The 12,372-nt window shown below is 40.5% G+C and overlaps 1 protein-coding gene across 1 annotated transcript in view; it reads left to right on the forward strand.

Annotated features, from left to right (window-relative positions):
- The window catches only part of adgrb2 (adhesion G protein-coupled receptor B2), a 124,430-nt gene extending 117,865 nt beyond the window's left edge, over positions 1–6,565 (forward strand). Inside the window, exons 33-34 of the mRNA XM_029513511.1 lie at positions 982–1,033; positions 6,195–6,565. Coding sequence (XP_029369371.1) covers positions 982–1,033; positions 6,195–6,253 — 111 coding nt within the window. The 3' untranslated portion in view covers positions 6,254–6,565. The remainder of the gene's footprint in view (positions 1–981; positions 1,034–6,194) is intronic.
- The last annotated feature ends 5,807 nt before the right edge of the window (positions 6,566–12,372 follow it).

A 12,372-nucleotide genomic window follows, 5' to 3' on the forward strand; every position in this document is an offset into this window, starting at 1 on the left:
AATAATTAATTCCTCTCATTAGCTTGTTTTTAATTATTTCCTTGCCCCCATCTCCAAGCCAAGTATAAACTCATCAACTGTTTTCATCCTTCCACATAAATTGCCCATGAAAAGTGAGGGCTGGTGGAGTGTAGCTTTAGCACACTGGCTCTATCAGTGGCTCCTAATGAGGGGACGGTTAGCCCAGGCGGAACAAGCCTAACACTGGCTTCGTGCACCAAAAGGCATAATACTAATTTAGCTCATTTAGTGTCCTTGGGCCAATTAAAGGGAGGTGGAAAGGGCCGAATCTGCTGGCTGGAACTGTTTCTCACTATAGGAACACTGGCCTTGGATTGCATTGCACTGCACTGCACCGGCCCAGACAGCAGCAAACCAAGCCTGTGTGTCTGATTGCTCGTTTGTTTGCAATGTGTTGCGCTAATGGGATTTATTTGCCCTACATTCTCCAGATTTGGCTGCTTTGAAAAAGGGCTTATTACTTGGGACTCAGATTTTTTCCCAGCTAAAGGGTAAATATTACTAAAAAAAAAAAAAAAAAAAACCTTCCCACGACCATCCAATAAATGATGTTGATGCTGATTTGAAAATCTGGATTCAATCGCTATCTTGATAGTGTAATGGACCAAATGAATAAATATAAATGCACAATCCAATTTTGTCACTGACCACTGTAAAATTATGATTAAATTAATATTCTGGTATCCACTCAGTCTACTCTTCATTGTTGGATGTTACTTTCATTTTTTTCATGTATAAATGTTATTTAAGTTTGTTTCATGTGGGCCTTACACTCACCATATGTCTTTTATTTGCCTTAATGCTACATTTAATTGATTTCTGCTTTTGTTTGTTGTTTTTTTGTTTTGTTTTGTTTTGTTTTGTTTTTTTTGTGTGTGTGTGTGTGTATGTTTTATTCCTGTTTTATGTCCTTTTTTGCCCAACTGGGCCTTGTTTTGCATGCTTGTTGTCATGTCCCAGTTTGAACGTAGCCAGACAGTCAGCAGAACCATGGACATCCAAGTCAACAAAGGTAAAGTTAACACTGTTACCCAAAACCACCTGTCCTCCCCATTATCTCCCACAGACACCCTGCCACATTGCTCACCCACATCCAAACGTGGTTTCCATTCCACAGTCCAAACGAGGGGGACTCCGAGTGGCAGAGACTGGGCCAAATCCACCAACACTGTTGCACAGGCATCCTGAGAAGGCTTTAGATGTTTATGCATATTTGTTTTTTTATTTTTTTGTATGTACTTTTTCCCACTCTATCCTTAGAAGCAGTTTTCTTCATTTAGCGTTTTCCTGCTTGTATTATCTTCTCTCAGATTCTTGCGTAGCTTGTCTGTCATTTTTAATGTTGGACAGTTTGGCAAAAACAAGGCATTCAGTAAGGTCTTGCAAATCTCTTTGCAATGGCAAACTCTAGGTTAAAATGGTCACTGATCAGATCTGAGTCTACTGATTGTCAACACTCATGGTACCCCAGCTGTCCTTTTAGAAGTGAATTATCTAACCACATCTGACACTTTGAAGGCTGATTAAGCAGAAATATAAAGGCTTTCATTATGGGGATTGAAACTGGCCTGAAAAAAACAAAACAAAAACTGTTTGTTTTGTGAGATGAATTTCCATAAGTTCATCTTATTGCAGGCAGTTTATAATACTCATCCTGTCTCCCGGGCTTTTTATGCTGCATTAAAATGAATCAGGAGAAAGTATGATAGATAAAATATACAAAATAAATTATTTACCATTTGGAAACAAGGAAATGGTGTAATAAGTAGTTACATTTGACTTAAATAAATATTCAATATAGTTTGAAAATGCCCACAATTCAGAAAAATGTCCTGTTATTCTATTACTATATGTCCAATGTGACTAAATTATTATTGCTGTTGCTATATGTTTTAGTAACTTATTGTTGTGGCTTGTGGAAACTTACCAGTTTATCCCGTATATTGGCAGTTTTATCTCTAACAATGCAACATAGCGCATAAACTGATCATAGGCGTATGCATCCATATGTAAATATAAAGTGTTAATGGGCTGAAATAAGTAGACATTAAACCTGCCAGCTTAATTTGGGGAGAAAAAAGTCCCCGACAGGTATTTGAATGAAATGTTTGAGTAAATGTACACTGTTACATTCAATCACTGAAGCAGCTGTCAGATATCCACAAATGTCTAGGAGTTAATGAGCACTTCACACATGACAGGAAATCATGACACCCAGAGGCAATCTGCTAAAAAAAAACAAAAAAAAAACTGGTTGTAATCCTCGAAAAAGGGTGAATGTGAATCTCGCATTGAATATATCAACATTGAAGAAATTAGTTTCTCTGCTTTCCTGCACACATGCATCAGTGATGTGTAGTTGTATGCTGTTTTCAACGGAAAGAAAAATGGAACGCAAGCATAAAACCTGTGTGTTCCGCAAACTTCTTCACAAAAAGAACTGCAAGCCAATAAAAATTAAATAGTCATTTTGGTTATTAGCCGAGTTGTTAGTGAAACTATAGCAAATCAAGCTGGGCCCTGACTTCAGTTAGACCAGGATTCAAAAAGTATAAATGACCTGAGCACTCACAAACCCCATCCCCTAATGACCCAAATACAAAACTATATTGAGCCTCTGACCAATAAAGATAACTGCCAAAGGAATTGCAGCGCCAAACACTATTTGATTAGTATGTGCATTTTTTTTCCCCACTGCTGTTGCCGCATTCATCACAAGCTCCCATGCTGACCAGCCCAGTAGGAAAATACTTTTCATTTGCGAACAGCAGTGTAAGTTGTGAACAAAAAACAAACTCCAGACCACCCATAGTTCCAAGCCACCGTGTGCATGGAGAAGACAGGAACATAAAAAAGAATGACTGATAACACTGCAGAGGTACAGTAAGGGGGAAGTCAGGTTTATGTGTTTAACTCAGATGCAGAACAAACTGCATCAGCACTGTCCACTTTATAGCACAGCGTTAACTATTTAACATGTTAACACATACAGTATGAAATCAATAATGGAGATGGTGTAGATAACATTTCCATGTGCTTCCAACCAGATTAGTCACTTTCTTTCAGCATTATTTAAAAAACATGATCTGTGAAGCCTGTAGCACTACACATTAGATTCACTGTTATGGCTTTTAGAATCGGCTTCCTTAACCCCCACATGCCGTCCTGTTCTTTTATCCCCTTTGTAAAGTAGTTGTGGTTGCTATAAGCTGTGCGTAGCATGTGGGATCTTTTCCTTCGCTCTGTCTGGGCTTCCTCCGTTTCCCTAGAAGCTTTAACAGGTCAGGGTGTTTAAAAAGATACCACCTGTTCTGACATAGTTTGATAATGTGTGCTGCACTGTTTCTGTTCGAGTGTGCATGTTGTCATTGTGTACATGTGTTGTTCTCTCGTGAGAGGGCTGCTGAGAGGAGACTGAGAGATGGTAAAGTGTGAGCAAAAAGCAAAGGCTGCCTGTTCACCTGCTGAAGGTGTGGGAACAATGCTATTGTTTCAGGGCAGAGTTGTCAGTGACTGTGACCCTCCACCCCCCCCCCCCCCCCCCCTTCTCTTCTCTCTTTCTTTCCCTCTGTCTCTCTCGCTCTCTTGTCTCCCCCCCTCTGTCTTCTCCCTCCCATTTCATCACCACAGAGGGAAAAGCGATGGAGCATTTCGTCTGCCGGAGGTGAAAAGAACTCATCGAGTGTAAGTAGAGGGGCTTCTGGAAGGAGGGAGAGCGAGAGAGAGGGATGAGATGGGGCTTTGCAGTAAGGAGGGAAAAGAGGCAGGGAGAGATGGCGAAAGGGAATGGATAGACACGCAGTAGCAGCACAATCGCGTTAGCTGAGTCTCCCAGGGATAAAGTTGGGCCTAACTGCAGCATTACCCACACTCCTGCATTACAAAATGTTCCTTCGCCAGCATTTAGCATGCAAATTGGCTCCTAGATTATGCCTTTTGTATTCATTTTACCAACTGTCAGGCTGTGATGCAGGGAGAATGATAATCAGGCAGATATTGCCCCCTAGCGCTAGGGCGACAATCATCACACTACAAGAGGGGAAAGGAGTGCTGCACCACCGCAGATCAATGTATTGTCTCTGTCTGCGAGTGTATGTGTGTGTGTGTGTCTCAGATGAGCTATACAGGGTTTGAGGGTGTGAAAACCTCAAAGTGAATTGCATGTGAATAGTCCTGACGAGGTGGTAAAAAGACAGGAAGTGGGAATCATGGAAAACGCATAAAGAAAGCAAAATGAAAGTCATCGCTTGGATAGATGTGATGCACTATTGCTTTCTTCTGATGGATCACATGTACAACATGCACATTTATGTCGGGCTAAGAGACATCTGAGAATTTACTCTCCAACACACTAATTTTAGGATAAGTTGCTGAAAATTGGCAGCATGAATATTCAGCTTTGTGCGGTCCAAAAGCTCTGCTGCAGCTGGGTCCATCATGTCTGTGGAAATTACCATGAGTAGTCTGCTTTTTTTTTTTTTTTCTCCTCCTCTTGTCTTCTTCCACCAAGACTCATCTGGGTTAGCAATCCCTCCTGTCTTTTCCCAGCTTGTATCTGTGAAATCATTATCTCCACGAGCTAACAACTCCTCTGATTTGAATAATGGCCCTTATCTGATGCATAATGCTTCCTCTAATTCACATTTCAAAATAATCCCCTAAACATGTATTTCACATGCATGGTGGGCACGTCTGTGGACCACATGCAGCAATCACATTGCTTTTATCAGTTTATTTGAAAAGCCACTGATTTGGTAAGGTGGGAGATGCAAGAAGACTCAGATTTCTGTAAACAAAAATATATTTTCTTATGATCAATAAAGGGTTGTCCTGAGCTGCAGGTAGGTATGGTGTTGTTTCATATTTGTGAAGTTAAATAATGGCATTGAGTGATGGGCTTCTCTGTTTGAATTCAATCGTTGTGTAGTGTATATTTGAATGTATCCATCTCCAAATCTGTACACAGGTCAAAACACTTCAGCTTCAGAGGTTTCCAGGTCCAATTCTCAAGGAAAACTCAAGTTTATTCTTGTTTAGTACTGTTGGCATTTATTTCTACCTTTTTAAGATGAAACTGTGCTCTCAAAATTTTATCACTGAGAAGACATTGCAACTAAGCCAGACATGGCAAGGATAATGAGCCAGATAATGAGTCAGATAATCAGGGAGGTTGCAAACAAGCCAACTGAACCTGTTTATTTTGAGACAGAATAGAGTGCACCATACACGTTTCTAATAATCCATCATTGCACTGTAGAGGTGTATGCACATAACAGTGATGTGTCAGGTAGGTCAGATTTGAAACATTAAACGAGGGCCCAGAGCAACGAGTAAAAGTATGCGTATCAGTTTATTATATGACTATTATGTGTTCATTGATGTGTGAGCAAGTGTACTTCCTTAAGAGTCAACCTGCTTTTCTTTAATCTATAGAAAAACTGAACTTCCTGGAATTTTGGCTGGTTGCCTGCCCAGAAGCACTCCAACGTCAGCTGCTTATAAAATGTTATTTTTATACTTAAGATATAATGAGTTAATTAGGCAGTAGACAGATTTTATTTCCTTCAGATAGGCGTGTTGTTCCTGTTTCCCTCAAGCAAACCTAACCAGCTGAAGCCTTATATTTAATGGACAATGGAACGGATAAACTAGTTCAAACGCTCCACCGGAAAGAAATTAAGCATGTTTTTGAAATGTTGAATTATTCCATAAAGGTGCTCAGATCAGCATCAAAATCATGTAAAATCTGAGCTATGCAATTAAGGTGAAAATGAAGGAACAGGTGGCGGAATAGTACCCTGCTGAATCAGTCATATTGTGCTCCACACAATGTGTCATTTCATTTACAGCAGCTCTTAATGAGGGCTCCCCCTGTAAATTCCCGCATTTGTCCAGTTTTTTATCTAGAAACTGTAATGTGGTTGGATGTTGAAAACAGACAATTTGGGGGGTTTCTTTTGGCTAGTTTCAGATCAGAGCCCGTATCATTTTCCTGTCAATTACCCAGATTATTTCAAAGGAATTATTAACTGCAGAAATTATGAAGAGTGGATATGGACAAGCCACACAGACACTGTAAAGCGCCTGCTTTAAAGGGCTGCTTCCATTTTGAATTTTGGATGGCAGCAAATCTTTCTCAAGACAGCCCTTCTCTTTTTCATTTTCTCCATCAGGACAAGTCAACCCCGGAGGACCAGAACTCATGGGACAGCTTCAAAACCATGACCCCTGAGCTGTCCATCGTTCCTGGGGAACAGAAGGACCGGATGGAACTGCACAATAAGAACTGGGACTCTTCCTCTGCTAACACACCTGATTCGTCTGAGGGAGATTTCCAGACTGAAGTGTGAAGATGTACACACACTCACTTGAACACACACATTCTCGTGCTGAGATACAGTACAGATGCACACAGAGATACCGAACTTCTGAAATGCTATACATAAGTACGTGATTTTTGGCAAAGATCTCACACACACTGCTCCCGTCTCCTGCAATGTGCTCTGTCAGATCCCATACTGTATTTGTTTACTGCAGCAGACAGACATGGAAAGAGGACTGTTCTACTCTATATTTTCGCAAAGACTATTGAAAAGAAAGAACAGGGGCTTGACATGTCTGTGATCGAGAAAGATTTTTAAACGAACTTTAAAAAAAAAAAAAGAAATTATGAAACTTATTTCTGAGAAAAAATGTCTTGATTTTATTCTGAAAAAAAAAGAAAATCTGTCAATTCTTTAATGATTTGGGGGGTTAAAAAAAAGAAAGAAGAATATTTCTGCACCGTTCAGTTCTTTTTATAGCAAGGGGAGAGAAATCTCACTGAGGTTTCTCACACTGGTAGCTCCCCCCTAGGCACCCCACTTTCATTTATTTCCTCTTCCCTTCTAATGGATGAAGACAGCGTTCAATCTCTCAGCCTGTCCCCCCCCCCCCCCCCTTCTTCTTTTTCTTTGTATCATTTTGGACGGATAGGGGATGCGGAAGAAGTGCTCGTTGATATGTGCCATCCTCTGCTTTTTTCAGGTTCCAATTCAACAATCCCACCCATCCATTCCTCTCCCCCGTGTCAACATCGTACCTCCCCCCCCCCCCCCTTTTTTTTTCCGGGTGTGTATTTTCTATAGTTTGGTTTGAAACAAATTTCTTCCCCTATGGTTTGAAACTTTTAGTGAAAAAAATAATACTACTGAAACAAATAACTACCAACTGAGTTGTGTTCTATGGTTTAGCTAAAAAATTATTTTCAAAACAGTTGGGTATTTTTTTCTTTTTTTTTTCTGTGAGGATTAAGTCATGTGGAACTTAAAAAGTATTTAGGACACACACAACACAATAATGTGAGTTTGCTTTCTGAGGTAATGTGCTCTGTATGTTATCCCCCCATGAGGGAAACGAAGAATAGTGATTGTCATGCAGATTCTTTTTTTTACCCCCATTGCTTGGAGATAAAGGCCTTTCAAGATTGCTGCATTTGAATCCATTCCAGCCATCACCAGTGATATTAATTCCAAGAAAATATATTATCTCGCTCATTTTCAGCCCCAATGGACCATTGCTAGCTTTGTTTGGAATCTCCCACTCGTCAAAAATGCATCACTTTCAGTAGCTATTGATCAGTTTTAGTTTTTTCCCCAAAAACTTGGAATCGCATATCCAGTCTTTTGTTTTCGTCTACCAACAATGTCACTTATTTCAATTCTCTGCCCACCTGGCGTCGCACTCCCAGGAGGCATGAAATCTTGATTTTAACAATTAAGCCAGTTGTATGATTTCTCATTCACATAGATCACTCCCTGTGTGATTGTATCCTGCACTTGTGAGCATAGCAGCAGAATTAGAGAGTGAAACAGGAGGAGAGTCACAAAGTGACTGTCACTGTAGAGAAAACAAAATTGTTGAGTGACCTTTCCTCCTTGACATTCTACATCTATACTTCTGTTGCTGCAAGAGAACAACCTGTTCCCTGCTGTTTCTGTGTTAGTACATCAGTCCCCCACACAGACAACAGATCAAATGAAAATCAAATAAAATCAATCAATATAATAAAAAACAAACGGAGGGGGGGAGTATCGTACAATTTTAGGCACAGCAGAAATAAGTGAGTAAAATAACACAATATAACAACAACAAAGATGATGATGAAATACAAAGCAATTTCAAAATTTGTGCAAAAATGTAAAACAGAATAAAAGATCACATAGCAGCTGACTTAACACAGAAGGGTATTCCAGGGCTTTGGAGATGCCACCACAAAGGCGTGATCTCCCATACTCACTTGCCCTGATCGACAATTAGGAGCAAATGTTCTAAGGATCTATGAGCCCGAGAGATGGAGTAGGGGGAGAGAAGTTGCTTTAAAAACAAAATAACCTTGAATCAGATCTTGATTTTTAAGGAGTCTTGCCACTTGATGCTTCTCCAGCTGCTGGCAAGACAAAGTTCATCACACAGTCCTCATATACTTGAGAGAGGAGGTCGACCCCATCTTAGCCATGTTCCTGAGCTAAAGCTAGTAACCTTTCCTTACAGATCTTGTCAAAGACGTCAAATTTCCCAAGTGGCACAGGCACAGAAGTGGATAAATATACTCCCTGCACTGTTGGGGAGAAGAAAAGAAATTGCTTCTGTCTGAAGATTTTGCCATCAAGCACTTCATACACTGGTAGTAATAAATGATGGTTTGAATCCCCCAGATTAAATTGAAAGTATCTATTTGTGTCATAAGCATAAAAATGTATGGAGACAATTTGTTGTGGAAAATGGAGCCTAAAGAGCACACGCAAAGTAGACAAATTGGGCCCTAACATGGAGCCTAGAGTGTAGAGGGGGGAAAGAATTAAACTGACAGTCGTATCATTGTTCAAAGACAGCAGTATGTTATTTGAAACTTGGTGACTACATTGCCCATGCACTTGGCTATGTAAGTGAGTGGTTGCTCATCTCTGTATGTCTCTGTGTGTTGGCCCTGCGATGGTAACTTGTCGAGGATGTACCCTGCCCTCGCCTGGAAAGTTGGCTGGGATCGGCTCCAGCACCCCCCTATGACCCTTATGGATAAGCAGTAGAAAATGAGTGAGAGAGAAATATTATTGTCTAAGACAGAACCGCCTCTGGGATTTGAGTCGCGACATGGTTTTGTTAATAGTTTGGGCTTATTGATTAAAGGTCAGACCGATTTAGCATTTTTTAAAATAGGATGGAATGGTTTGATTTGCAAAACTACTATTTATAATAAGAGAAATTGAGAGTCCTTCAGTGTCCACTGCCTCCTGTAAAAAGTATGCCGAAACATACGTGCTCTGTAACTTTTCTGTCTGTGCTCAGATCAGTTCTTTGGAGAAAGAGATGAGAGACAATTTAGCATGTGAGAGAGGAAATGATATCCAAGGAAAACAATCCAAAAATACATATTGAGAAAGCTAGAGGTGCAGATAAAGAAGGAGGGAGTGCTCAAAACAGTAATGATCAAGGGAAGGCGATTTGTCATGACATTTTCCAATACAGCCCTCGAACCATCTGTTTAAGGATCCCTAATGTGGTAGTAGTGCGGCAGAGCGCAGATGGTGAGACAAGAGTGGGGCCCTTCTAACCTTTCAAGCTAATCAGCTGATAGGCAAACCCAAAGCCCACTGCCCCCACCCTGAGCAGACGGCCTCAAGCTGCAGATTTTTAGGTCACATTCACCTGACCTTCTCTGAGGCTCTGAGTGCAGACAGGAAGAAGGCAATGCTCTGTCAGCTACACAGTCTCAGGAAATGGGTGCTATTCTCGAGCAGAATAGAAGCGATGAAATAGATTTAGCCCTGATACAGACAAATTACCTTTTTTTTTAAAAATATATAATTTTAGAGAGAGTGCTAGATAAATTCATAAAGCCTTGTTCCCATGGTAACTTGAAGACAGTAAGAATAAAAGAAAGATTAGATTTTTCTGTTAAAAAAAAAAAAAAACATCTAAAATTTTTAACTCAGTTCTCACTGAATTCTCAAGCTCAATATTGGTTGGTGGTGTTTTTTTCTTTCCATGAATGCTAAGAGAGAAGTCACTTGATGGACTTAGAGGTGTTTGTTGACTGATTTTTCACACATGCTAATGCTGCTAAGGATCACCTTGCAACATTTGCTGTGAGAAACTGATGTAACTAACACAAGGTGACTATGGTCAGGTAGTCAGGGTACATAAATCATATTCTTTTTCTGTAAAATGCCTGCCAAGCTCTCAAAAAAAAATTGACAAAGACTGATAAGCAAGCCTGTAAGTTTATTTCTTGTGGAAGCCGACTTCTATGCTCACCTCCACCGTCACCCTTCAGCCTTTTGATGCTTAGTTGTTAACCAACCGCTACACTCATCCGACACTCCAGCTGATTTATTTCTGACAAACCTTCTCTTTCCTTTTCTCCCTCATTTTTGTTCTTTTTATACATAAGATTGTACAAAGTAGTCCTCTAATGTTTTCATAGTGTCTTTTTATATGAAAATAAATTTTCAAATTGATCTCGCCGCCTCATATGTGTGTATGAGCCGCTTCAAGGGCATCTGTGGATGAGAATGACTTGGCTCTTTCTGGATTTGCAGTGTACTCACAATCCCATGTTTTCATAATATCGCTGTGGGTATTGACCATGACAAACTCTGTTACCCAGAGGTATTGAAGTTTGACCGTGACCAATCAGAGGCTGGTCTGTCTGAAAATGTAAAAGTATCCTGACGAGTGGGTTTGAAGTACAATGAAAGTGGAGAAATGTCAACTCAGAGTGATTCCTTCATTAAAAATCTACATACCTTTTGAGGGATATTTATGCTAATGACAATCCCTTTTCCGAAATGAATTACCCCAAAATGCCTTTGTTATGCACCGTGGTAAAAAAAAAATAGGATGGGCGTGTGTGAGAAGATGAGTTTGAATAGTCCAGTCAGGGGTGCTGCAATGAAGGAACAAGAGCACATGCCTCGGTTCCAGGAGGCTTGTGGGTAATTAAGCGTGGATGAGTCTGCCCGTGGAGCTGCCATCAGTCACCCTGGAGAAAGGCCACCAACTGGAACTTTCTCGAGGGAGCCAGAGGGATGAGAGAAGGGTCAGAGGAGGAAGAAAATAGAGAAACCAGCCTTCGGGATAAAATGCATGGTGACAGAGTAAAAGCAAGGAAAGGGCTTTCACATTACTTCTGGCAGTAGCATCACCATGATCACAGTGCCTCTTGGTTATTTTTCCCTCCGGTTTGCGGGTAATTAAGTTGAGGTTCTGGTGTGTCACAAGTGACCCTCGGAGAGACCCGGCTGACAAATAAGTCAGGGAGATATAGCGAAGACTGGACAGACCAAGCTGACAGAGCTGAAAGAAGATACAGCAAATTTCAACTTGACTGAAGCTGTATCCACCAGGAACCTCCTGTCAGCACCGCTTTTTGCCTGATATCTACAATATAGACAGGATACACTACTGCGTGTTGCTGACAGCCCTGGGAGATTAGTCTGTTTTAGTGCTCAGGACAGCAAGTCCTGAAAGTTTAATATAGATAAGTTACACAATAGAGCTGGAGAGTACCTCTGTGTGCCTGGAATAATGACACAGCAGGAACAAAAAGCATTAGGCTTCCCATGCATAGACAAATTGCCAATCCAGAGCTAGACTATGTTCTCCTCTGTTTTGGGTACAGCTGCTGCATCAAGCAGTTATTGCTGTGATGTTTCATGTTGTTATTCCCAGAGATCACTGCTCAAAAGGAACATTAGTACTGTGATACCCGCCCCGCCCCGCCAAAAAAAGCAAAAAACAAAAAAGCACAGGCTGTTATACACAGACCTACAAAACAGCAGGATATGTATGATATCGATGTACCAGATTAAATGTTGCATTACCAAAATGTTTCCATTGTTTTTAGTAATTTACTTAATTCAGCTAAGTATTCACAAGACACGTCCTGCATTGTTCCCTAATGCTTTGTTGAGAAATGTGTTGTTACTCCAGCACAGCAACACAGGGGGTCTCTGTGTGTGTGCTGTGTTTAGATTGTGTTTGGTGCACATGAAGGGAATTTGGAGGGAATAAGACACGTGCATGCAGATGTTGGTTGGGTTTTTTGTTGTTGTTTTTTGCTAGCATCCTCTTTAAGAGGTCCACCTGGCCATGCTTGGATGTAAAGCGTATAAATTACACATGCACAAGAAAGAACATCCTGAAATTTTTATTTGGGAAAGGTTTGTATTAGAGACAGGACCTTAATTTCTTATTTCCCCTCCAGTCGTTGCAAACTTAAAACATCCTTTGTGTTTTCTTCAATAACATTTCCACAGCACTAATTCAGCTCATGGAGTGGTTTAATTACTGGCTTTTAATGTCAATGAA

The sequence above is a fragment of the Echeneis naucrates genome, chromosome 11 (genome assembly GCF_900963305.1).
Source record: "Echeneis naucrates chromosome 11, fEcheNa1.1, whole genome shotgun sequence".
Lineage (NCBI taxonomy): Eukaryota > Metazoa > Chordata > Actinopteri > Carangiformes > Echeneidae > Echeneis > Echeneis naucrates.